At 48.6% G+C, this 27251-nt stretch overlaps 2 protein-coding genes across 3 annotated transcripts in view; one reads left to right on the top strand and one right to left on the bottom strand.

Annotated features, from left to right (window-relative positions):
• The window catches only part of LOC139047940 (leukocyte elastase inhibitor-like), a 62433-nt gene extending 42464 nt beyond the window's left edge, over positions 1–19969 (top strand). Inside the window, exons 6-7 of the mRNA XM_070522128.1 lie at positions 2415–2558; positions 19113–19969. Coding sequence (XP_070378229.1) covers positions 2415–2558; positions 19113–19445 — 477 coding nt within the window. The 3' untranslated portion in view covers positions 19446–19969. The remainder of the gene's footprint in view (positions 1–2414; positions 2559–19112) is intronic.
• Positions 1–27251, bottom strand: part of Hers (Histone gene-specific Epigenetic Repressor in late S phase) — a 302932-nt gene that overhangs the window by 155929 nt on the left and 119752 nt on the right. For both annotated transcript variants that reach the window (XM_070522119.1, XM_070522121.1), the window contains exon 2: positions 11188–11513. The gene's annotated coding sequence lies outside the window, so the exon portion shown is untranslated. The remainder of the gene's footprint in view (positions 1–11187; positions 11514–27251) is intronic.

Below are 27251 nucleotides of genomic sequence, written 5' to 3'. Positions count from 1 at the left end.
GTGTAATCACCGAAATTCCCAGGCACGCACGAGGTCGCGATACATGGACGCGGCTCCTCGTCGGACCTTAGTTGGTTAAATCTAATTAGTTAGACCTTAGTTAGATCGATGGAAACTTGTTCGCCCTCGACATGTAATCACGTTCGGCTTTATAGGTCTAGCACGAAAACAATTCCAGCACTTAGCCCGATAAACTCGTTTAAGCGATGGCCCATTTCACGCATTACAAAACTTCCAGCCAGACGACGCGCTTCGGTCAAATTACAAAACCTGCAGCCGACGTACGCCTTTTTGGTCTCGATGACGTCACAATGACGTCATGCAGCTCAAGCGGCGTTGCGAAGCACCGCATCGCGTAGAGATGTCGAAAGCCTTTAATTTCTTCGCGAGTTCTAATCGATCGGTATTGATCGAAGAGTATACAAGGCAGTGCCTGAAGCCTATAGCTATATTGCGTTGTTTTTTTCTTTAACCTTCAAAAGCTTAAGCTTAAAACGAACGTCGAAAGAGTCGCGGGATAAGAGAAGCTTTTTCTGTTTAGGATTTATAAGTAGACATAGGGAAACGCTGGTTAGTGCCAGAAAACTGTAATTGACTGTGTTGATATACTTAAAGACAACATTGAAAGAGCCACTTGTTTGCACCATTTGCACTGCGAAGGTCTACGCGGATACACTGTGTTGAACGAGTTGCCCTTGTTATCTTTTATGACTGAAAACATGAAAGTACGCAGTGGCTGCCATGATATTTTTTCCCCTTCAAGGACAGGATATGTGCATCTGGTGAGGAGAGTGGCCAATGATGACTTTAAGCTCTCTCTCTCTCTCTCTCTCTCTCTCTCTCTCTCTCGGTGTGATGCTTTGATTTCTCACAGGTTTAAGAAACCGCAGCCTTAATTTTTCTTTTTAAGAACGCGCCCGCATGTCTACGCACACACAAACACGCGACGCTTCTGAGCGTCGGCATCTCGTGTAGCTTCATTTACGCTATCGCAATACGAGCGGGTAGGCCCGCAATTGTCAGCCTCACACAGACCGACCTAACCGCTTCACGTGCATTCTGCTAACCGGGTTGAACGAATATCAGCTTAACCCTGGTAGAAGATGGCTGACTATAACCCACAGCGATCGCGCTAACTTGGCTAGATCCGCTATTACTTACATTACAGAGTTTTGGGATGGCGTGCGAAAGCAAACGCGAAGGCTCTAGTTATATGTAAATAGAGCTTTGGCATATCCGTAAGCGTATTAGTTTACGGATGATGATGATGACTTACTGGAATCCCCTTTGAAACGGGACGGTGAAAAATAGTGACCTAGCCTGCTTGATTCAAACAAGTATGCTATACATGTTTTTCATTCTAACATTTTTTATACATGATCTTAATGTTTTTTTTTCTTCCTCAAAGCTTCTCTATGTACCTTGTACTGCTACATATGCCTGTCAAGCGTCCGGTCGTATGAATCTCTTGCCTGCTTTCCATTCTGTGCGTTCCTTAGCTGTGGGAGTAAATGAGTTGGAAGCGACATGACGACGAATTCACAGTGTCTCGCTGTTTTCAATCAACGAAAGTGCGTCGTAAAACAGAAGGAAAAAAATACATTTCTGGCGATTCGTAGTTGAACAAATGCCCACAAGATATCACTGCCGCCGCGCTACTTCTCTCATTCACGTTAGCCACGTTCCGTTATACCGTAAACTGTAACAGCACATGCCAGCACGCTCTGTCGCAACACCGGAGACAAAGAGGTGCCGTGTGAAGCCGCCTTGTGGCGCTGACGTCAATGCGCAAAGGCACTGGCAGTACGCAATCATTAGTGCATAGATAGACCTATTTTTTCTACGTCCCCCCCCCCGCCTTCAGCGTGAAAAAATGACCACACCATAAAAACATTTACAATACGCTGTGATTGAGGAAAACGCCACGAGATGGCGCTAGCATCATTAAACCCCTTAAACTTCGTAAAGTAGTGCCACGCTTTGGAAAATGCCGCCGCCTCCTCACGCGCGCTGGCCGAGGCCGACGCCGTGTCGCTATTGGCCTAATAGCATCACGTGGGCCCGCGCGCCGTGCTTCAGCGCCATTTTCGCTCGAGGAGCGTCTACGGAGTGACGAGAAGCGCATGTTGGCGCTGTTGCTACGCTCGAGCGGTGTAGGCGGCGCCACGGTCGAGGAGGGAGCGTGAAAGAGAGGAGAAACGAGGAGGAGTGAAGGCGGAGGAGGAGAGTGTCGCTACTTTACGAAGTTTAAGGGACTTTATGCGTCTCCCGTCCCAGGTGTGCGCTGATCAGGTGCTTAACAAATGGCCATAACAAGTATGGGGGGACAGGTTAGACTTCTCTACTGCCGTGTTAACCTAAAGCGCTGCTCATGTGCACTCCCTCTCTCTCTATTTTTTCTCTCCCTCTCGCAGGTGCCGCTGCGCGGCGGCCAGCTGAGCCTGGTGCTCTTCCTGGCGGACAACGCGCCCAGCCTGCGGCGCTTCCACAAGCACCTCTCGCTCGAGCTCTACGAGAGGCTGCTCGACAAGATGCAGGACACCGGCGAACGCATATCGGTACGGGCTCGTTCGTGCACGTCACTCGTTCCGTCGTCAGCTTTGTACGAAAGGGCCCCACGCGAGCACGTGGCAGATGTAGTCGGTGACAAGATACCCCTGGTGACAACCTAAGAATTGTAAGCGAGCTCCGCCCACAAGGAATTTGCTTAGCGCAATACAACGGACACAAGAAAGGCGACAGGACAAGGCGCCTTGAGCTGTCGCCTTTCTTGTGCCCGTTGTATTGCGCTAAGCAACGGATCCGCACCAACTAGCCCGCCAACGCATTCCGCCCACAAACAAACGCAGTGCACCTGCTATTCGCCCCTGAAAGACAACGACTTCGCTTTGGTAATGTAAATGCCAAAGTAATTGTTGTAAAACAAAAGCTAGTTGCGTCATGCTAAAATGTTACCTTGGACCAAGCAGCGATATCAGGGATCACCCAGAAAAGTTGACTAGATGTTCAGGTTTCAGCCTGAAACCAGTGACACAAAGACCCATCTGTGCGGAGAAAGAAAGTAGTTTCAAACGAAGCTAACTGCTTGACGTCATGTAAATAAGCGAACCTAAATGACTGGCGCAAGCCAGTGTCAAGAAGACACCATTTATTATTTCATTTGTTAATCTGTTTTGTTTACATCAAGTATGATGTATTACATGTGATGTACCTCATATTGTACTTTTCGTTCCTACCACAGTTGTAAGTGTGCCTACGGGTGAATAAATTTCCTTGTCAATCTATGTAAATTGCATGTGCTTGAGCTGGACAGCGCATACCCTTTAGTTCTTGGGTTGTCATAGACTATAGCGCAATAGCTCAATGCATCGGCCTATAGAATGCCTCAAGAGCGCGTCCAGGCTTACGCTGGCACGACACCGCTGCGGGAGGGGGGAACGAAATGAGGAAAGGGCACCATTCCTTTATCTGCGTACATCCCACATCGTGAACCTCATGAAGAAAAAGAAGTGCTGCAATCCACATTGTCAAGGTGGTTGGCCAGCGAAGATGTGGCATCACCTTCTCCGAAAGACCAATGCGACCTTTAGTATTGAACTGGGTCCTGCCGCGCCTGAGCAAGACGCCGTTGTGCATATTGACGTTGCTGTTCGTTTCGTCACTCGTCGAATTCGCGCCGCTCTTTACGCATCCTACCGGTGCCTGGCTTGCTTTAGGGAGGAACCGCTGCGTCCTATATACTTAGCCTGAGCACGACACCGTTGTGCATATTGACGTTGCTGTTCCCGTCGCCACTCATCGCATTCACGCTGCTCTGCGGGTGTCCAACTACGCGTGGCCTTCCCATGCATAGCGCTATCGGAACGAAAATGAAATCAGTTGTTAGGCGGGTTCCTCTTTTACACTGAAAGTGTAGTGACGTCGCTTTCTGCTTCACATGCTACAGTTGCCGCTTCCCGGCAACTGCAGCTTATGCAACCGTAATCTGGCCCGGGAAAGGCTTGCGCGGCGAACGCTATGAGCGAAGACGAGCTTTCTGGTTCTTCTTTGTCTTTCCCCCGCACGGGCGGCGCCGCCACTGCCACGGATGCGCGGAGGAGAGCGTCATCTGGTGGTGGTGCAACGAACCCAGCGGCGTACGCGGCGGGCGCCTCCCGCTGTGATTGGTTGAGTTTTTGGCCACGGATACGACAAATGCATGGGGGGGGGGGGGGGTAGAGGTATACAGCTCCACTGTAAAAAGAAACCTTTATATGTCTTGGGGTACGCCTACGAACAAGATTGGCTTCTTTCGAATTTGACATCTACGCACTTTATCTGACATAGCATCAGAAGGAATAAGAGTATACCTTAAGTTATGAAAGTTAACATGGTCGCCCTATCAGGTTCTTCTGTTCTTCCCTCGCGAGCAATATCAGCATGAGAAGAGGGAAAAAAGAAAACCTGCAAGCAAGAGAAAACCCATGCCTCCTTTGCTTAACCTGCTGGTCGCTCAAAGACATAACTGCTTTTCAAGCCGGATTTTATTACGAACCTTTACGTTACAAATGTGAGAAACTCATTTTTTGTTCAGGTATGAGCTTGCTGAAGGCAGCCCACATCTTCATGCTAGAAAGTAACCGTCTCCTCGTGGTCCTTGTCGTAAAAACAATTTTTGTTGTCCTACAAACGGAGACACAAAGTTGTAACACCACGTGGTAGGTTGGCACACTGAAGCTGCATCCCGGATTCTCGTATCAAAAACTAATTTGAAAAGCACTCCACGGGTGTCTTTCGTTGCCCGTGGCAACACAACTATACGTAGATACCGGATTGGTGAAAATTTCCACAGAAGCTGACCACTCCCTTATACACTTCCCCCGCGACGCATCTGACTGTATGTCCCGGGACGAATATGTTCTGCAGTCACTTCTTAGGGTATTTTCAAACTAACTACACGCAAGGTATCCAGCTCAACTGGATATACCCAGGGAATCGGGAGGTTAATTAACCAACATTCTGTAAGTGCCCGGTATAGGGCGTCAGCAGTTCAGGCACAAAAAATAAAGAACATCCTTGAGTTTTCCTTCCATAGCAATTCATGCGGTTTCTCGCCGAGGCTCTTTAGCGCGTGCGAATTAAGCGAGAAGTCGAATTAACCGATGTCGAGTTAACGATGCCGAGCACGATGTCGCGTCGCCGCGGACGACCGCAAGACCACGCGACCCGAACCAACACCACCTAGATAGCACAAGGCCTGTGCACTCCTATCCATGACGTCATGCTACCTGGCCCGACTGCCATAGAATCTAACGGGGATGCTCCCGAGTAAGCAACAGTGACTTTGACGTCGCCGCTTTCGTCGCGCCAGCCTTGGCAATGGAAATTTCGGGCCAAGTAGCATGGCGTCATGGAGCGTAGTGAACAGGCCTTGCCCGAACGCAGTCGCCCGAGGATTCGAGCGAGTGCAACCCCCAAAGTTAAAGAAGAGTAGGGCTCCCGCATGGCGTGCCTGCACTTGATTGCGCGCGCTCTCCCGTCCGTCGCGACCCCGTTCCCACACCTGCGCCTCGTCAGTGCGAGAGTCGAAAGCGCAGCGTCCATATTGGCCTCGAGCTCCACCACTGGAAAAGCTGGCGCCACCGTCGGCGTGACGTGCTAGGAGGGATCACGTGGACATAGCGGCCGCGTCGGCTGCTTCGGGCGCGCCGAAGCGAGCTGAAAACGAGTTTAAATTCCCTTGTACGCTGCGGTCCTCATTTAGTGGCGAAATTTTCCCGCTTCGAGTGTCTCCTTTACAACGCTCGAAAGCACTGCAATAGGTACTGGCTGCCTTTGAAGGCGCGCAACATGGTAGGCTACTGCTCGGTGCTGCAGGGCCGGACGCACATAACGGAGGCCGGTGTCAGCCTTATTCACACGTAGCCGCAGGACAAGAAGCTGCGTGAAGCTTGGCTCGCGAAACGTAAAACCGGCAAACAGTCATCGGCTACAACTCGGGTATGCAGCAAGCACAGACGCGAGGAAGATTTCTGCTACGGCGCCCGGTCTGCGATGTTCTGAAAACGCGCACTGAGACGCTCGCCCGTGTCCGCTGCCCGACTAATGTCATGACGGTTTGGTCTATGAACTTGTCGATGCTGTAGATACTGGCAAGTTCAGTGGAGTGGAAAGGCAGCGGTAAGAAGCACATTTAAAAAAAGCATGGCATATGTTTGTATTATGAATTAATGCACTGGATTACAAAAAAAGGAGCAGCGGGAAATTGCACGCTGAGAACACCGATAAACATACAGTGCGACGCAACTCGAGAAATAGTACTGAAAGGTCAAAGAATTTAGAAAAAAAGAAAGATTGAATCGTCGCGACGGTACATCACAGGCGTCGAAGTCTCTACAATGAAATTATTTTTGAACAGCTCTGATAGCGCCCACGCAACAATGGTTGCTTGTATATTGTCAAATGCTCATATTCTGCGACCTAAAGCTCATGGCACGGTGCGAAAACGCGCGCGCGGAGAAAGCGAAACAGTGCGCGGACAAGCATGCAGACGCGCAGTCGGTCGCTGCGAATCTGCGCGATCGCTGCATTGAGTCTTCGTTCTATTACGCTCCATTTAGTTATACAAACGCTATAAGAACATATTTCACATAGTTTGCTCTCAGCGTTTATCTACCTTTCACGCAAGAAGCCGGTTCGGAAGACTCCATCGCTGCGACCGCGCGCAGTGGCGTTCAATGTACTACGTATTCGGTAAAGAGGTAGCGTCTGTAAACGATTGTGTGCTTTCAGTTTGCCCAAGATTATTATTTAGACAGTAAGAAACTTCTCTTGTTTCGAAAGTACTTACAGAAATGTCCGGGAGAGCTCGTGCGTGGTGTTTTCAGTGAGCGCTGACAGCAAAACCTATGAGGAGCGCGCCACGTGATCCCTCATACTACGCCAGCGAGGCGCTTCCGATAGATGGCGACTCCGTAACTCCTCGCCGCCAATAGCCCCGAGTCTGCTGCGATTACGCAATGAAAGCGCCCGCGGAGGACAGGCTTCGTTCTTTGTGTGCCCGTGTTCGTTATTATTACACTGTACATACGTGGCACCCTGGCATGCGCAGAAACTTCCCACACTGGACGTCGTGGCTGGAACACGCAACCTGGCGAGCGGCGTGTAAGCAAAACGGGAGGGGGTACGCGGTACGCTTTCATTTCTTTGGCGCTTCCGGAATCGAAAAGCTTGCTCACAATTTCGGGTTACCCCCATAGTAGGCAGCCTAAACACGCCCTGCGTGGTCAACGAGAAAAGATACAATCACAGGAGCAACAACAACAACAACAAAAAATATGGAATACCGTAACACATGGAGTTATAATTTCATACATCCCTTACAAGAGAAATACGCGACGCTGATGTTTGCACGCGCCGCCGATAGGGTGCTTCACCCTACCACGGGAATTATGGGTAGCACATGGATTCGGCCCTTTCGCTTCGAACGACCTGCATGCTTTAACCTGATACAGTCGACCTCCCGTTGACTAGACCTCGGTTAATTCAACTTCTCGCTTAATTCGCACGCACTGGTAAGCCCCCGCGGCGAGAAACCACATAAATTCACTGTCGAAGGAAAACTCGTTTCAAACGCGAAAGCACGCCGCTTCGGTTAATCGACCCCTTCCCCTCTTCGGCGCCCCCTCGCCCGCGCAGCGATTTTTAATATCTTGAAATCGCAAGAAATACAACAGACGGTGCTGCTGCTTCCGAATACACGGAAGTTTTTTAATATCTTTTAGTGGGGGAGGGGGATCTGCGACGCTCCCGTGAAGTCACCCGTTCCTATAGTTGTGTCTTGTCAACATGCTTAAATGCTCAGTCAGTGTTGAAACGTGTCGGCGCTCTTCACCGCATATTTACTGGGTCGCGCTTCAACAGCAAGCGAAAGTACATTACGGACTACTTCAAGCAATACATATCTGAATTCGTGCATTTTTCCGCGATTTGTCTTTCGATCTTTCGGATAACTCGATCAAATCGTGTGGTCCCGCAGGGGTCGAATTAACGGGATTTTTCTGCACTGTCATGTTGAATTAACCGTGTGGTAATGATTAGCTTCATTTACACGTTAACTTATACCATCATATACTGTTTTTTCAACATATAACAAATAAAACTAACTCTGAAATATGTCAAACGGTCCCCGACTCAGCGTCATTGCCCAAAAGTCGTCATCGTCATCATCTAGCGACACGTGTGCCCAGAAGTGTGGAGACCATAGAGTTTCATATTAGTATACCTAGAGGCAAATCTGGCGCTGCGATCGTTCAACCATCATGGGAATGATGGGAAGTACAGGCTTCGGATTGGCATTCTATTGACTGGCGAACTAGTCTACAAGTATTTTTTTGGCAGTTTTGGTTTCGCTCCAAGCGCAATTGCTATAACCTGCAGTGTGACAGTTCAACGCAAAGCTCTCTGCCTTTGTTATGTTGCTCGGAGTGGCGATAGAGCGCTGGGCCAGCGACTGGGACGATGCTTGTGTCGCGGTGTGGCGTCGAAGCCGTGACGAGAAAGCGGCGGCATCATAAACGTTGAAAGAACATGTTTTGAGCGTTTGGACCTTGGTTGGTTAAGTGTGTTAGGTTGACACTATAGCGTTACGTGCTTTATGAAACTGCAGAATAGGACAAAGAAGGCACTACTGATACAAGACATATACACTTGTACTTTTGGCTTGAAAATCAAATTTTATTGAGGGCTTGGCTTCATTATGTGCTCGTTCGTGTGCTCATTGACATGCGTGTTTTAGGACTTTGAGAACACAAACTTACTTGTGGTAGGAAAGATAGCTGCTTCCGAGCTGTAGTCTAGTGTCGCACAATGGGTACCCGCAAAGCCACGCTGTAACGCTTCGGAAGCGGTACGCCAATATAAAATATGATGAAGCATACTCGTAGGAGGCCACTAGCGTCCTAGCTAGCACTGCAGCAGATGTGCTTAAAAGTACTTGAAGACGTTCAGCAATCGTGACAGCCGACGCAACCTTTCGAAAGAGCGAGAGAGTTCGCAAGTGCCTGTCGTCTGCGAGAAAAGTCTCGCGTTTGCAGCGAGCAGGCGTCGTAGCAGACGACACTTTTAGCATTCCGCTCAAGGGCGCAACGCTTTGTCACAATACAACATTTTTATTTCCAGAAATACTTGGTGAGTATTTGTATATAAGTACATGCACGGTTGTTTTGCTGTTACAAAAATGAATAAATAATTATTCTTTGGCGTTAAATTGAGAACAGAATCGCACAAGTATGCATACCCTGGTGTGTCCTGGTGACAAACCATAGTAAACCATACTTTCATCTCAAATTCATACAAAGTTTATGTAGCGTGTTGCACATTACATAACATACTGCAGAAATAGAATTAGATTTTACGCGATAATATTTGAGTATAGCTTTGTTTACTGCGCCAGAAGCAAACGCGACTAGTCTAAAGATCGAAGTCAATCCGAAGCCTGTACTTCCCATCATTCCCATGTAGGTTGAGGCAACGCTCATGAGAACCCCCATAGGCACTAGCGCCACATTTCCCTCTAGGGTATGTATTTAGAAACTCTATGGTGGAGACATATTTATGCAGTTGAAATTATGTAACATAATGACGTAGCTGCCAACTCTTAATGGTACACAGCTCTAAAGAATTGTTGTGCAACTATAGCACGCTATACACGGCTGAACCACTAGGAACAATAATAGAATCTGCAGTTCGCTTGCTCAACGAGGCCATTCGAAGCCGTGGACAAATACGTGTACGTATACCCACCATTCCCATGGTGGTGGAAAGACTGAAGCGCCAGATTTTCCTCTAGTGAGTTCGGTAGGAAACTCTACGTCGCCATCAGGCATGTACGTGGAGATCAAGCTGTACGCGGTCTCGGAAGTCACATCCTCGTTTCTACTCTTTCCCTTACCACGCTGATGAGTAGCAGCTAGGTTAGAGAGTTAGAAAGACACTCTTCCGTGTGACCTTTCCTCTTTTCTCTTCGCTAAATCATCCTCCACCATTATGCCGTGGCATCGCCGATTGGTGATGACGAGGAGCGTGTCCGAGGTCTGAAGACGTCGAAGTGCGCGTACTCCGCACGGTAATTCGGCGATCGGGATCGGGAGCTTCAACTTGTAGCTTGGCACAGTTCGGTGCACAGCACCCAGACAAGCGATGAAGCCTGGAGTACGTCGCTGTCGCTTGGCCACGAACCATTTCCCTCCACCCTTTTAGCGGCCGCTGCAGTCGACGAGGCTGGTGCGATCAATTAGGACCAGCGATTTTTACCACAGGAGGACAAGCGCAGATTGATTGATGACATGAGATTGGTCCGCTTCAGATATATAACGCGTGCTGTTTACAAAAAAAAATGGCATCCGTTCGTGGTTTCGTTAGAAGCTGTAAGCTTTGTGCTTCAATTCATTATTTAGAATTACAAAATTTGGACGATCTTCGCAAAACAGTTTAAGCCATAGAAATGAAAGTCACGATTTCCACAATCAGCAAAATCTAGCTTTTTCTCTTAAATTCGTCAAACCTTATTTAAATCGGTTCGGAGTATTTGACAAATTGATTGCGTTTAAGCGTTTCCCATGCACTTGAATAGGACGAATGCATTCGAATCGGTGACAAACTAAGAATGCATCTGCAAACGTACCGCTGCTCGACTAAAAATTAATTTCATTATATGCGCGAGCCAATGACGCTCGCTCAATCTCGTGACGTCAGTGGACATGCGAACGTCTTCTGATGTCGGCGTCTCCCGTTTCGGAGCGATGAGCGCCAAGAGCAAGGGCAGCGCGGCTTTGAGGGCGGAGCTTGCATAGAATTTTTTGACAGACCATCACTGAGCACATCGTTAAATCAAAGTTTCCCGAGGGTGAACATTGTTCTTTTATTTGCCTGCGTGCGCTATACTTGCTAAAATCAGTATTGAAGCAGATTATCGACAGATGCGCTCTGCGGCTGGTTAACGGCGGCACTTTGGACAGGTGGTGTATTCCGTATAGGCCGGCCAACCCCACCACCGACATGCGGCGCCGACGACATCGCCGCGCATAGGTGGCGCTACAGTTGCGCGACCGCAAAATTCCTAAATAATAAAATATGAGCACTTAAAAGTTGGGGGAGAAGGGAGAGAGAAAGGCCGGCTGGTTAAGGCGGGCGATTCCGTACACTCACCCGGCCAGTGCAGACGATTCCGTGCCTCGATATATTGCAGAAGACAGCGCAGACGACACCTCGTTCTGCCTGCAGAAGTCAGCGCAGACGACACGGTGCGTCGTTGCTGCGGTAGTCACTGCAGACGATTTCGTGCCTTGTTATGCAGCGCACACAAGCACTGCATGAAGCCAGCGGCAGCAGAAGCGGCAGAAGGCGTCCGCTTTATTTCCTGCCGAAGCAGACGGCAGCTGCTGACCGTGTGTGATCTCTCCAAACGCACGCAGCCAAAGGCTTGCGGAGACCGACGGCTTGTGGACCGACGGGTCGTCGCCGAGTTTCGCCGCCTGTAATGAGACGAGAGGGAAAGCGTAACCGTAAATTATGAGCGAGAGTTGGGAAACTCATTTTATTAATTTTTTTTTTCGCGCAGCAGCTGGGAACTCTGACGCCTCTCGGCGAGGGAGTTTAACGGCCCATTGGTTCAAGTGGCCGCTTTGATACAGCTGCGCGTTTTGTTGCAGTAAACGAGCGGCCCGGCTCATGCGGTCGCCTACAGGTGTAACGCGCGTGGTAAACAGACGTATGACCGAGGAACACATTCAGCTTGTTTATGCTGAGGCAGCTAACAAAATTACAAACAAACACTTATTTTCCTCCATGTCTAGAGTCCACGCATTCATTGGTGGAGTCGTCCACTTCACGAGTCTTTATGTGCTGCACCAGAAGGCTGTGTGTTTTGTGTGCTGTACGTACCATGTTGGTCGTGAGCTCTCAGCGGCCTTGACCCATTATCTTTAGAAGCGGCGTCAGATTGGGAGGCCAGAAAATAAGATCGGTTCATTTTGTGAGGTATTCCTTCATCCAAGAAAAAAAAAGAAGCTGCTTCTTAACAGATAGACCTGATTCTTGGCCCTTCTTCTTGTCTTTGTACAGAGACATACAAAATATGCATACATGTCTGGCCAGCCATACTTCCTATTTGGTGAAGAACGCTGAAAACTCGACACAAAGAAACAGTAGGGACGTGGCTATACAGACACATATAAAGATGTGCAATTTATTTATTTATTTATTTACTTTGTTGTGATACCCTCAGGGTTTCCTTATGAAGCATTATTGAGAGGAGGCACTAGAATACTAGTTACATGTACAATATAACACACAAAACGAGAAAAACTTAAGGCAGCCGCAGTAGTAAGAAAAGCAACAACAACATACAGTAACACACAACAATCAGCACAAATGTCCAGGAAAGACTGCTATTAAATCAAACAAACAGGCATGCGTTACGCAAAAAAGGGGACTGTAAAATAAACTTGACACGAGGTACATCATGCGTAAGTTTCTATGACACATCCAGTTACCAAGTTATATATAAAAAAAACAGTGCTTCACGTACGTGACCCACGTTAGTGATGTTATATTTATACATAGTACGCAAGCATCGTCAGAATGTTACAAAAGAAACAGCAATGCTCACGTGCACAAGAAAGAAATGCTACATACAAGCATTTTAACACGCAATAAGAAAATAGTGTCGCTAGTCGTGGTGGCGTGGTGGATTTTGGCGTTACGCAAGCTAAGCCGAAGGGCGTGGAATCAAATCCCGGCCACAGCGGCGGCCGCATTTCGATGGCAGGAGCCAAGTGTAAATGCGCCCGCGTGTACCGTGCATCGGCCGCACGTTAAACAACACCGAGTGGGCACAAAGTTAATCCGGAGGACCCAAATACAGCGTGCCTCACGATCATATCGGGGCTTTGGCACGTATAGAACCACAGAAATTAATTAATCGATCAATCTTTCCTTTTTTTTCGCCTCATTTTGTGCCCTTCGGGATACTCAGTATACAGGCTACACCGAAATCCGGCCCGGCAGGCAAGCGTTATCGAAAACTTCTTTTACCGACGCGCCCCTCCCCCCTCTGACCTCTTGCCCCCCTTTGGAATGCTACCGCCACCCGTTGGAACCCAACCGGCAACTTGATCAGCATTATAACGGCGCAGCCGCCAAGCCACCAACGACGGGTACACATACTGCAACAATCAATCACGACGTGTTGAACTAAGCCCCGCAACAATGAACTATCCTGTCGCACCGCTAACTTCGTGGCAAACCTCCGGGACGTGATCCGTCAACCCATTCCGTACACGCGCACTCCTGCAACAACAACTCCCCGCTTGTTCAAAGTGAAATTGTGAAACAGCGCAGCTGCAGGATCTTCGACAACCGCTCCCGAAAAGCGCGCAGACGTACAATTCGGAGCCTCCGTCAGCATTTCCCTCTGGAGTAGACTGCAGCAGCAGCAGCAGCAGCAGCAGCAGCAGCAGAGAGAGAGAGAGAGAGAGCGACCAGAATAGAAGCTTTAACCACAGTAAAGCCCCTCAATTTTCCAAAAGTAGCGCCATTCTTAGATCTTTCCGCCACCCCGCTCACCCAGGCGCTTCCTCCTCCACTCCTCCTGTCGCCCCAGCCTCCTCCGCTCCCCCATTGGCCAATCTGTGTCACGTGAAAGCGGGCCCCGCGCTTTTGTATATTTTTTTCTTTCCGGCGCAGAGCAGGCGCCGCGCTTTTGTATATCTTTTCTTTCCAGCGCGCTGCGACCCCCAATCTTGGGCCTGCGACCCCCATTTTTGGGCCTCCGCGACGAAGTACGGCAGGCGGTTTGAAGGAGCGCGGTAGTTTTATACAATGTGTTAGGGCCGAGTGCTTAATTGCGATGCCGTGCTGCTGCGCCTACGGTTGCCACAACAGACCCAGTGACGGCAAAAAGCTTTTTGTTTTACCATCCGCTGGGCGCAACGCAAAACGAAGAAAAGTGTGGATTCACAAGATCGGGCGGGCTGACTTCGAGCAAGTGGCAAAGAACGCGCGGCTTTGTTAAGTGACACGGCTCCTCCAACCTCTTCTTTTGACGCCCGTGTCAAAACGGGCCCGTGTCCAGTGCATTGGGGGTGCGTTAAAGAACCCCAGCTGCAAAAAAAATTAATCCAGAGCCCCCATTATGGCGTGCCTTATGAGATCGTGGTGTTGGGATGTAAAACCCAAGAATCAACTTTTCTTCTGTCTTGTGTGCCTTGACTGTTCCAGTTAACGCAACACTGCTTCCTTGTGAAAACTTACAACGCAAAAGAATACAGACGCACGTAGTATACAGAGATAAAATTAGCACTTCAACAAAAGTGTTGCTGGTGCCAATGAGGGAGGGGGATAATTATTTTCTGAACCTCTTTCCAGTTGTCCCATCAAGTTCCTTCTTTCTTTTCTATCAAATTCTAACCATTTGCACTGTAATAAATAAATAACGATTTCATATGCTGGTAAGTTGTTAAAATTATCTATACCGCCTATGTGTGAAAACGTTGCTCATGGCCACCACAACCTGTGCATGAGCTACGTACATCTGTAAAAGGCGCGGAACAGAAACGGCTCTGCTGCCAGGCATTGCTGACCGCAGACAGTCGGAATCTCTCACGCGCCGGCCGAACAAAAGCATCCTGCAGGTACGTAAATTAACCTACGAAACCACGTGCACATACTTTCGCGCTGTCAAAACCTGAAACTCTGGTAATTACTCGCGTGTCTGAGCACACCGCGTGCTTGTGTCGTGTTTCAGCAACACGAACTTTCAACGTGCGCGCGCTTTACGCCTTAAATACGCCTTGAATAATGGTGCTTTTCTCTATTTCTTTCGCAAATCCGACACGACATTCTTAAGGCCAGTTACCGACTGACAAAGCAAGATCTAGATTGAAAAAACTGCTCCGCAGGACTCGAACGAACTTTTCCGCGGATTTCCTCCCGTAGCGTGTTAGCCGTCGTCTGCTACGGCAGGCCCACTGCCGGCGGCGCCACCGTCGAGGCCGCGCCGAGCGGAGGAGGAGAGAAGTGAATGGCGCTACTTTGGGAGATTGAGGGGCTTTAAACCACAGCGACCACTAGCACCGCCACGCGCCAGAGTGTCGAACCTCGGCTCGGCAAAAAATCTTTCTCCGGGACTTAGCGGCACTTTCCCGTTACTCCCCCATCCATCACGAGACACCTCCGTGGCGGATATAAGGCGACGAAAAGCTGGAAGCTCCTCGAACAGAAGAGATTGAGGCATGCAGACAGGAAAGAAACGAAGACGCAGGGAAAGACAAAAGAAGTAAGGGAAGACGGTAGGGGGATCGACAGACTGACGTAAAAGAAAGGAACGAAGGAAACGGGGACGTGAATTAAGACAGGGAAGAGAAGATAAAGAAGACGAGGCGACAGAATGAACTGACACGAAGAAGAAAAAAGCGAGAGAGAAGAAACGAAGACCAGAGAGGGGTGAACGAAATATGTCGGACGCGCGTTCCTTTACGCATAGAGTTCCTCACTATATTACCTAAAGGGAAATCTGGCGCTGTGGTATGCATGGGAATGCCGGTATATGGTGACCGGCTTGGCATCGTTCTCGGAGAGCCAGGCAAGCACCGTTCCGTCTGTCACAATGATTAATTTTCTACTAAAACAGAACGTAAAAAGCTGTTTTAGCTTTTTATTACACAATATCATGTTCTGTTTCACTATGAGTACTTGTTATTGGATGTACAATTATATATGAAACGTAAAAAGTATCAGCGGGCTGCTAAAGTTGGAGGACAGACGACAAGATTCGCGCTCGCTTTGGAACAGTTTGTCGTCTGCTCTTGCTTTTCTTCTCTTGGTTATGCATTGTAGGTGAGTAAACTTCACTACAAGATGCAATATGCGTGAATGGAAACGTTTTATGAAGATCTTACTTTAAGAACGCGTTATTTGTGTAGCCATATCCACGTTTAAGACGAAGCCTCTTACAACACCAGCCAACACAAGCCTCGCAGACACATATACCGTCATTCCCATGACGGCACAGCGTCCCTTAGGAAACTCCCACAGACGGTGGCGCCAGATTTCCCTCTAGGTGTTACAGTGAGAAACTCTATGCCTTTACGCAAGCGTTTCATTGCCGCCATCTTGGGCTGTTAAGCCTATCGGAAAAAACCCATATGGCCGATATCCAATGCTGGTGAATGTGAACATATAGGAATGTATGGGTTTTTTCTATGGTATCGTCATGTGTTCATAAGGGATTATTGGCTATAAGGCATATGTTCCTTTCGTTGTTTTCTTTTCTATAGGAAACCCTGCCGTTTTCTATCTGTAACAAGTGCACGGTATACCACACCTGATTCATATACACGGAAATGGTTGCACGGATGCGTTCGCAAGGTTTCCTGACCACATTAATTTGTCGTCACGGCACACAAAACCGAGATTTTTTTTCTTTTTTTGCGTAACAGCGGAAGATAAACGGCGCACATATTACGAATGGAAGATTAAATACGATCGCCTATGCCCCGTCCCGCCAAGTTCCGTGCGACGCAGCCAACACTATATGCACTTCAGAACTAGTTTCAGCCGACCGCTGAAGACAGCCAGCTGCACGTTCCACAAAGGGATCTGAAAGCTTGCCCATTGCGCGCTGCTAACGCTTCCGTGACGCTTCCATTCACTCGGCGGATCAGATGCCCACAGTGGAAAGGCTCTCCTTACGTTCTTTTGAATCTGGGTTGACTGACGCGCGATTAACGCGCGACATTCGCCGCACTGCACCGAATTTAGGTGAGACGCGAAACGGCGGGAAACTAAAAAAAAAGGATAAAGATGGCGCAGCAGGAGGAGGAAAGAGGAGGAGGAGGAAGCGCGAAGAGGGAAAACAAGGAAGCCCGGAAATCTCTCTCCCCAGCACCTCGTAAGCGACGCCAGGCGCTTTTGCGGCGGCATCCGCGCTAGCGATCGTCCAGCAAAGAAGCCGCCTGCAGCGGCCGCGAAAAACCGCTGCTGCTGCACGCGCGCTCCGCGCAACGTCGCCTGGCGAGAGCGACGACAGGCCTGCCGCCGGGCAGCGCCAATCAATCGCAATATAAACCCCCGTCGACACTACGCCCTCCCCACACTTCACCGTTTCTTCCGCCTTTTCTCGCCGTCCCCCTTCCCAACCAACGCGGCCGCCGCGCCCCATAACCTCCCGCTAGGGGGCAAAAGCGAGCAAGCTTGAGCACAAAAAGCTCTCCTCCTACGGACACGGTTATTTACTCGTGCGGAGAGAGTGGAGGAGAGACACTCGAGGGGAGTGCGAGGAGGTGAAGAAGCCAAGAGGGAGCGAGCGGAGGAGGTGAAAGTGAGAGAGACAGACGTTTGTCGAGGATTAATTCGCGGCGCGGAGTCAGCGGTCGAGGAGGAGCCATGATAGCGGATCGCCTCTGGCGGAAGGTTTCGCCGGCGGCGGCGCTCCCGGCGGTCCGGCTGCTGCCACCTCGCGGTTTTGCAACTCTCCGCGCGACAGACAGACGCACATTAGAGGCCCGGGGCAGGAGGCGAGGTGTTGCTCTCTCGGCGCCGGAAACCGACCACTGGCTTCTTTATTTCGCGTAGTCCCCGTGGAGATAAACCTGGAGACGCATCGCGGTGGGAGCATCTGACGTTAGAGACCAGGATCACAATGTGTTTCTTTGCCGGAAGGAGGGGCGAGTAGTGAGCTGTGAGACCGATAGGCGGCGCTTTGTTTGGAAGGAACTCGACAGAATGCGTCTGTCAGAGAGAGAGAGGGAGAGGGAAATGTGCGTCACAAACATTTCCCTTAGCACTACGGTGACAGCTGTCGCCGCTGTGATGGCCAAATGGGAAGCCTATCAGTATCTACTCAACCGATGGGCGACGTGTTGTGCGATGTCGGAGCAGCCGACCATTTTATCGGCGGTTTGTGAGATGTCAGGTCGTGCTACCCAACGTTTATAGAAAAAAGTATCTATGAACGTCGGTGCCACCCACGGTCAACCCTACTCAGGATTCAGCTTTGGCCTTTTCCTACCTGAAGACTTGAATACAAGTCATGCATAGAGCCACGTCTATCTTTCCTTCCTTCCAAATACTTCCTTAGGACAATTTATTCATGGGCTATAGTTGCTGCACTAAATGTATGATTATGATAGGTACGAACACTGCAACCTTTTAAAAGGGAGCATTTTAAAATTTATGCGGGTAAGAGCGGCCCTCTGTTCTAAGTAACGTTAATATGGCTTGAATAGTACTAGCTGTACTGAAACACTGTTAATATGACGTATAAAGTATACATCAGTGGGAGCGAAACTTATAGAAGCCAATTTTAACTGTCGTGCCAAGTGTTACAGTATGTAAAATACGACGCTCGAACCCAAATTTAGGTGCATCTTGCCAGTCCAAATTTTGTTAACGTCGATGCTACATTCAGACGTAACGAAAAAAATGACAAGAACATTCAAGCCTATGCGGGGCCATTAGTTACGGTAAAACGGCGTCGCTTAATTTACTTACAAGAATATGAAAATACACAGCTTTATAAATGTAACTAACCATGTTTAGACTGTACAATCCTCCTATCTGTATACCTGTGTCATACCTAACTCCCATTCAGCTATTCCTTCAATCATTGCATATATTTACATATGTATCTCGTATATACAGGGCGATATTCAGGCTTTTGTATATTTCCAGTTTTTCTCACACTGTTGTCGAACTATTTCAAATTGACGTGCCGAATATGTTTGGAAAGAGACCGGTATAACTGATGCACTAACTAATGCATGCGTTGTTGTTCACAGGAATAAACATTTCGTTCGAATTTATATACGCAACTCACGAAATTGATCATGTGATACGTACTTGTAGGATTTCTGGAAACGTTTTTTTTTTTCGTCTTCGCTGCACCACTGTTTATCACTGACGGCTGCACTACTTTTCAGTAGGTTCAAGACCTCGTCACACTTATCGCTGTAGTTCTCGCCTCCTACGGGAATATTACTGTATTCTTCCTACATGCAAGCAGGTTCGATTTGATTCGAATTCATTCACTCATTCATTCCTTCATTTCGTCACGCCTCGCACGGTGCGCGCAGGTGCTGGTGCCGAAGATGCACCTGGAGGAGATGGTGCAGCCTTCGTACGTGCTCAAGCACATGGGCTTCCTCGACCTGTTCGACGAGCACGCCAACCTCGCCGGCGTGGGCCAGAACCTGTTCGTCTCGGACATCATCCACAAGGTGGCGCTGACGATCGACACCACGGGCGTCACGGCGGCCGCCGCGGTGTCGCTCTCGCTCACAAACTTCTACACCGAGGAGCTGCCCAAGGCGTACCGCGACGCGGCCAACACCCGGCCCTTCATCTACGTCCTCAAGAGCCAGGAGACAGACCTCATACTCTTCGCAGGCGCCACCCAGGACATATGACGGCCGTCGCGTCCAAGTGCCGTGCGCACGGTATAGGGAGCGCGTGCGCTTGCGACGGTGGCACCCCCGCACGGCTGCGACGGCCGTCCAGCCAGAGTGCAAGGTGGCGCCCCCACGTGACTGTCACTTCGCAATGGAGCGTTAGGCTCCGTGCAGCTAGAGGCGGCGTGAACTACGTGTGAACGCGCTTCTGCGGGCTTCGGTGACGTGCCACGCTTACCCGAGTGCCCGGGACCGTGGCATTTTTTTAAATTTTCTTCGCGGGTGTGCTTGCAATACAAGCACGCAGCAGCGCCTTTTAGAAATATAGTTTCGAAAGCTTGGTTATTTGAAATAATCAGTGTAGCATGCGCCGGAGCTCTTCTTCGGACGGCACCTCGTGGGTCACCATCTGCACGTCGCAACTGACATAAAGGTCTTGGAATGAAATACTGCAAGTTCGTGCACTCCCATTGGAACTGGGTTGATCGCTTTCAGAAGAAACACAAGTATTCAGGAGAAGTGCAACTACTACTGGTCTTTTTAAGAGACTATAAAAGGTGAAAGATTGAATCAGTCTAGACTGCTAGGGAGTTCATGCAAAACTCCCTTTAGAGCACAGCTCTTGGGCGTCCGTTCCAGCGTTTCGTGTTGGCGTCGTCCCTCGGCGTAACCGAGCGAGCGAGCACAGCGAAGGATGAAAGAGCGAACGCGGAGCGCAACAGGGGATGAGAGGCGGCGATAGCGAAGAGAGCGCGAGGAGGTAGGCGGAGGAGGAGGGTGTGGCGAAAGCGAAAGAAAAGCGTAGTGCCGCGCAAGACGGGCTCGGCGGCGTCGACCGCTACGAGATGGTGCCAGAGTAGCGGCGCGCCGTCGTCTGTTCACCGAAGGCATGCGACGAGCGCGTCCACCGATATCTATATATGGAAACAAAGCGCTGCATGAGCGGAGGTACGTCTGCGGTGGCTGCTGTCAAATCGTGCCCACGCGTCACGCACACGCTGCCTCTCGCGATCTCTCGATTAGCGAGGCAGTTGCGCCACACTTTGCTCTGCAGTGTCTGCAATGCGCCGCACAGGACATATTGCCTGCCCCAGCCAACATATCGCGAAATGAAAACAGGTGTAGAGCTGCGCTCAGATTTCGCACTAGGGAGTATTAAATTATGGGGTTTTACGTGCCAAAACCACTTACTGATTATGAGGCACGCCGTAGTGGAGGACTCCGGAAATTTCGACCACCTGGGGTTCTTTAACGTGCACCTAAATCTAAGCACACGGGTGTTTTCGCATTTCGCCCCCATCGAAATGCGGCCGCCGTGGCCGGGATTCGATCCCGCGACCTCGTGCTCAGTAGCCTAACACCATAGCCACTGAGCAACCGCGGCGGGTCACTAGGAAGTATTGTAATCGTCGGTGAATTTTTTTTTGTTTCATTGATTCGGAAGAAAGAGTTTCAGTACCAGAGAAGACAACGAAGGGCAAACTTGTGAATTTCGCGGCTACACCTTAACACCGGTGCGGCGCTGCGGCGCTATGTGGACTTCGCAGTATATATTGTTGGGCCGTATTGGCGCGGGAAAAGTTATCGAAACTGGCTTGGTTGCGTCTTTTTGGTCCCTCTGGATCCCCAGCCTAGCAGAACGCTGCCAATTACATGGCGTCACTGGGACCTAGAGCAGGCAATTCGCCACTCTTCAGTTCTCGCGTCTTTTCTGGCTTACGAAGCGTCCTCTCGGGCTCTCACAGTAACGGCGACGCAGTAACGTCGCAACATAGCAATTGTTCCACTTGAAGATATACTCGCAAAACCCTCGTTCAGTCTATCTCTTTGTCCGTGATTTATCATTCTCTCTCTCTCTCTCTCGTTCAGTCTAGACATGAACGTGCCTGTTCGTTGCTCGACCCACACAAGTCCAGCTAACAAGCTCGAATCGATCCGGAACGGAGCTGCGCGATTCATCGGCTCTGATTACAATCGAACGCCTACAGCGAAATGACCGGTATAACGAAGGCTTGCGATTATGTGCTGGCGGAATTCTTATATTTCATACGCATTGTGAATGCTTCGACAGCGAAGACCACTATAAAACGAATTTGCCTCGGTACAAAGAAGGAACTTCGGCGTTCGCGAGGGCTGATTCGTTGATTCGCTGGCGACACAGGACGACTGATTTGCTAGCGATACGCTTGACGAGCGTGCCGATTTCAGAAACAGTCCTGCTGCACTGCTCGAGAAATCGTTCGACCCGTATACACTGCTTGATGTATAATACATCAACGCGTGCGGCGTCTCAACGAATACGTCGCAGCTGATGACGACGTGATGTCGTAATCGTGACCGACGACCAACGACGTCTTCAAAGCTATCCATAGGGTAATGAATCATTCTGTAAGCGAACCAAGGATTTGGACGGCAAGGGATGCGATGGCGTCATTCGACGATCTGCAGCTTCATTTTTGCGTAGATCCTGCGTTAGCGCCTATTTCATTAGCGACCTTTTTATTGAGCCTATTAATCAGCGACATATTTCATTAAGTCTCCCATGAATTCGCGTTAAATACAGGTTTTCTTTTGTTCAACGTGCTTAGCCGTGCTACACTGCATGCGAGCCGCACGGCGCGGCCCCTTTACAACGAAGTGCCCGGTATAACGAAGGACCTTGGAGGTCCCAAGCACTTCCTTATTAAAGGAGTTTGACTCACCACCGGCACCTCGACATTAAAATGCCGGCTCGACTTGCCGCACCTCGTCTCTCGACGTAAGATCACCCGTTTTGCGAATTATGCGCATACCCACCACGTGCTCACACGGTTACGTATCAGTGATCCTCCTGCGTCCCCGCAGCACGTGACATGGCATGATCTTTCCGCCCACGTCATCGTCACAACTAAATCTAAACGCCGTTGAAATCGCTTGTTACCGCTTATATATATCTTATCATTTTTTCAAACGCTGTTAATATGCCGGGCCACCTGCTGTAATGTCCTATGTTGGACTCTTGAGGCATAATAGCGAAATTCAGATAGAATGGGTCGGCAGGGCAATTCAAGATCCGGATCGATATGTAAAAGGAAAAAAAGTAAAATAATTTTCTTTTCCTACTCCACACTGATGTTCCCTGCAAGAGTGTGAGATGAACCAGTCACTGTGTCGTCGACAACGACGAAGTCGAGCTCACGCAAACAGGACAGCTAGCGTTGGCCAGTCATGAACGTCCACCAACTAGCCCCGCTCATTGCTTTACTACATGTTACCTCGAGTGCAGTGGCGTAGCCCGAAATATTGTTCGGGGGGGGCTACGCCACTGGCCCCATGTGTGTGTGTGTATATATATAAATATATATATATATATATATATATATATGGGGCCAGTGGCGTAGCCAGAAATTTTGTTGGAGGAAGCTTTAGCTCGGGTGCTCCTATTTAAATACATGTAGAAGGGGAATTCGTTTTTCCCTGCAACCACTTCACCAAATTTGAGGAGGTTTGTTGCATTTAAAAGAAAAAGCTTAATTCTAGTGACTACTGGTTTCGAATTTTTCATTTAGGTGGTCAATTATTTATTAAAAATTTTCAGAAAACGAAACTATCAAGTTTAAAACTCCGTGACTCAACAATGAAAAATGATATCACAATTCTGTGAATTGCACCTAATAGTACATCGACAGCGGACAAAATAGATATGTTACACATCAATATAAAAAAAAATTAGTATTGTGGAAATACGGCTTGTGCAGAACCCTTGTACACAACGTAACCAATTCACGTAAGATACAAATTGACATTGCAACTTGTCCAATTTCACTGTTATAATAGATGCCGTTTACAGAACCACAATGTCTGTTTTTCATGCATAGCTATTAGTTTGTAAACGTCGTGCTCCTATTTTTTCAAGCTTTCGAATTTTTCAAAATATTTTAAACAAAATTGAGGCCTTAAATCGAAGTTGTGTTTCCAACAGAACTAGGATTTCACTTTCTCTCTCAAATGCAACCAATTTCAATAAAAGCGATTAGCAGGATTATCTAAGAAAAGCGTTTCTGCGTTTTACGAGTATTTGAATAGGCCGCGTCGGATTGGGCCAGAGCTAAAGCTTCTTCTTAAACAATTTGTCAAGGGATCAAATCCATGAATAATAATTGCATTTTTATTGCCAAAGATGCTACAAACGAATTCTTGAACCCTACGCACAGTGAAAACAATAAAATATGTATTTTTTCATAAAAGACTATACTGGTATGTGCCAAAAATTTTGCCCATAATAACTGATATGAATGCTTCCATATTTTTGTCTATTTATTAAGTAAATAAAATATCACATGAACTTTAGAACTATATCAATTCGAAACCAGGAAAGCAGTGCATGCCGCTGATATGAAAAATTAAAAGGCAATGAACTGAACAACTTGAGGACAAATATGTTAATGAAACTTTTTCATTCAAGAACCGTGCTTACATTCTTGTATATATGCAATGGCCAGTGCAACATCTCAATGACGCTGTAATTTGTTTTAATGTATTACGCAGGAGCAGCTGTCACCGGTCGTGTATCGTGAGTAATTGCACCGAAATTATAGTCGCAACAGAGGGCACGTATAAAAAGCAGGAATTCTGTAAGATATACGAGGGCAAGTCAAATGAATGTGAGCCAACAAGGGGGTACTTTATTTAAAAGTAGTCTTCATGAGAATTTAGACATTTATCCCATTGACTAACGAGTCGCGTGATTCCCGTATTACAAAACTCCTTGGGTTGCTGCTTCAAAAAGTCCGTATCTGGTTCCCTTGAGCTGTTTTTTCGGTTGCCCCAAAATGTAGAAGTCGCAAGGTGACAGGTCTGAGCTGTATGGCGGATGCTGCAGCGTTTCCCACTTGAACTTTGCCAGTTTTGTATTAACCACATAAGCGACGTGGGGACAGGCATTGTCGTGGAACAAGATGACCCCATTCGTCAATTTTCCACGTTGTTAATTCTTGTTTGCGACACGATGCCGTTCTGGCGTTTCACAATATCGTGAACGATTGATAGTTTCTCAAGATTTAGCAAATTTTATCAGTAATGGACCCTGACGACCGAAAAAAAAGTCAACAACACCTTTCCAGTGGAAATGATGGCCTTTGCGTTCTTTGGGCGTGGTAAATTCGAATGTTTCCACTGTAAGCTTTGCCGTCATGTTTCAGGCTCGTAGTAGTGGCACCAAGGTTCGTCCCCGATCACAATTGCAAACAAGAAGTCGTCATCCTCGTTGTGATGCCCGATCAGATGAGTCAAGGCAGCGCGAAACTTCTCCGTCTTCTCGCGATGGATCAAAATCTTGGGGATCAATTGCGCACCAAAGAGCCGATAACCGAGAAGCTCATGAATTATGGCGTGAACCGAACTGTGACTGATGTTCAGACCGTCTGCCAGTTCATCGATGCTTATCCTCCGTTCTTGTTTCATCAGCTCATGAACCTTTGAAATTGTGTGGGGGTGATTGCACGATGGTTTTGGCCCGGTCTTGGAATGCCTTTACAACGTCCTTTAAACCGTTTGCTCCAACGCTTCACAGTGGTCAATGAGATGCCGTGTTCAACGTAAACGGCAGCCATACGGCGATTAATTTCTGTTTTGGAAACACCTTTAGCTGTCAAAAACTTCGCGACACCGAGCTGTTCAACTTTTGAAGTGTCCATTATGTGACGCAACCATATTCAACCCAGTGTATGAGAGCATTAAAGAACATTTATCTTCACACCTGCGTGTCACTTTTGTAAATAAGACATGCCGTTCTCCTACGCGCATGCCTCGCAGATAATGAACCGAACCATTATTGCGCGGTTAGGGTAGGCCCACTTTCATTTGACTCGCCCTCGTACATTAGAAATGCAAAGATACAGTGGGATATACAAATGCGAAAATACGGCTTGATAAAGGACAAAAAGTGTCACTGGAAACAAAGTTCACAGCATGTGTACACAAAACCTCGCAACAAGATATTTAAGTATACGTATAAGTCTCCAATGAGTCTATGTATGTAAGAAAAAGTAACTGTATATAATGCGTCAAACAAGGCAAATAAACGTGTTGCACAATCATAGATTCACAGAATCCTAGATTCCACCCCCATTCCATCCACTCCCCCCGATGTATTGCGCGCGACGGAAGGCGGCGCGCTTCCTGCCCGCTTTCTTCCTTTGCGCACACTAGACTGAGCCACCATCGTAGGCTCACCCATCCCACCTCCCCTCCTACGCTTTCACTCGCACATACAGCATCACCCTTGGACTTTATACGAAACATGAGGGCGACGGCAGGAATGCGCCTGGAGTGTCCATATAATTGCTTTCGTAATAATATAATAAACGTATCCGGCAACTGAAGCGTCCCGTCGCCCATTACTTTCCGCAAAAGAAGTATCAAAATCGAACTTTCACCATGCGACAATTCGCTGCGCCGCAACAATGAATTTTTTTTCTGTGGGGTGGAGGCACCGAAATGAAAAAAAAAACGCATAGGAAAGTATGTTGGCCAGAATCGAATGCCTACATCGGGCACCTAATGGGGCTACGGAATTAATACCGAAGAAAGCATGAGACGCTTGGCCCACTGAGAACCATACGCATACTGCTCAGTATCCTACACCGGCAAAACAAGACTTTCCGGAAAGGTTCCGCTCAAGGAATGTGGTGCAATCCTTCGAGTCCCCACAGTGATGGCGGCGAGCGACCATTCTTTTTTTTATGCGAAGCATATTACGAGGGCTCAACCCAGCTCCTCAGGCGCGGCGGTGACCATGAAATCACGTGACACCGTGACGTCACGACAGAGGAGAAGTGGCTTTGGCTCAACTCTTGCAAGACGGGCTGGGTGGGAATCGAACCAGGGTCTCCGGAGTGTGGGACGGAGACGCTACCACTGAGCCACGAGTACAACGCTTCAAAGCGGTACAAAAGCGCCTCTAGTGAATGCGGTGTTGCCTTAGAAACGCGCTGTTTCTAAGGCGTGCGTCTCTTGCTCAGGCGCACATTTCGTTGCCGCGCCGAACGCTGCTTTGCTCGACGCTCACCGCGTCCAATGCGGGGCGCGTAGTCGCTGCCCTGTAGCCCATTGTCTTACACCCCTTGGCGGGTCGACGGGAACGCTGTCGCGTTCCACTCTTGAAGGCGAAGAAGTAATGCATGAGTTGTTTCTTCGTCTAGCCGAACCAAATATAGCCAAGCAACAGCAGTTCACCAGGCTAAACAGTGGTTCAACAACTAAAATAAAGGCTAGTATGCTTCGCATCCTGGGCTTAACCTTACCTAAGCCACAGCCATTTTTTTTCTTGTCTGCTGGCCAGAAAGCTTCCAAAACTCTGTCAGGTGAAAATCCACTCGGCCAAAGCAAACCGAACGCCCACCGAAGTGCACCGCGTGGTGGTCGGGGCCATACGAGAAAAACATATGCGCTCTGGCTCGCTCTGGCAGCCCGCGGGTAGGGTAGCGAGAACAAAAAAAAATTTGAAGAGGCTCAATGTGTCCTCCGCGAATAAAACAAAGTCAAAGTAGAAAAAATAAATAAGAACGTAGTTACTTTGGCTGGCTTTAGTGTCTTGACATGTATGTTGTGGCGTAGGTTAAAAAAAATGTTGATATTTCTTTATGTGACATGACGGCACAAATGAACCACCCCAACGCATCGTCTCATTGGACCTCGCTGCGTGCTTTGTCAACTCGTCTGCTAGTGTGTTGATTTGGCTTGTCTCGTTGTATGTTCCGATGTAAGACTTTAGAAAAGTCAGTGGGCCTTTGGCGTCAAATGTTTATAACAACAGTAAACCCACAAAGTTCCGCAATAGAAAAC

The sequence above is a fragment of the Dermacentor albipictus genome, chromosome 7 (genome assembly GCF_038994185.2).
Source record: "Dermacentor albipictus isolate Rhodes 1998 colony chromosome 7, USDA_Dalb.pri_finalv2, whole genome shotgun sequence".
NCBI classification, from domain to species: Eukaryota; Metazoa; Arthropoda; class Arachnida; order Ixodida; family Ixodidae; genus Dermacentor; species Dermacentor albipictus.
Note: the sequence above shows the minus strand (reverse complement) of the source record. Positions and strands in the feature narration are given on the sequence as shown.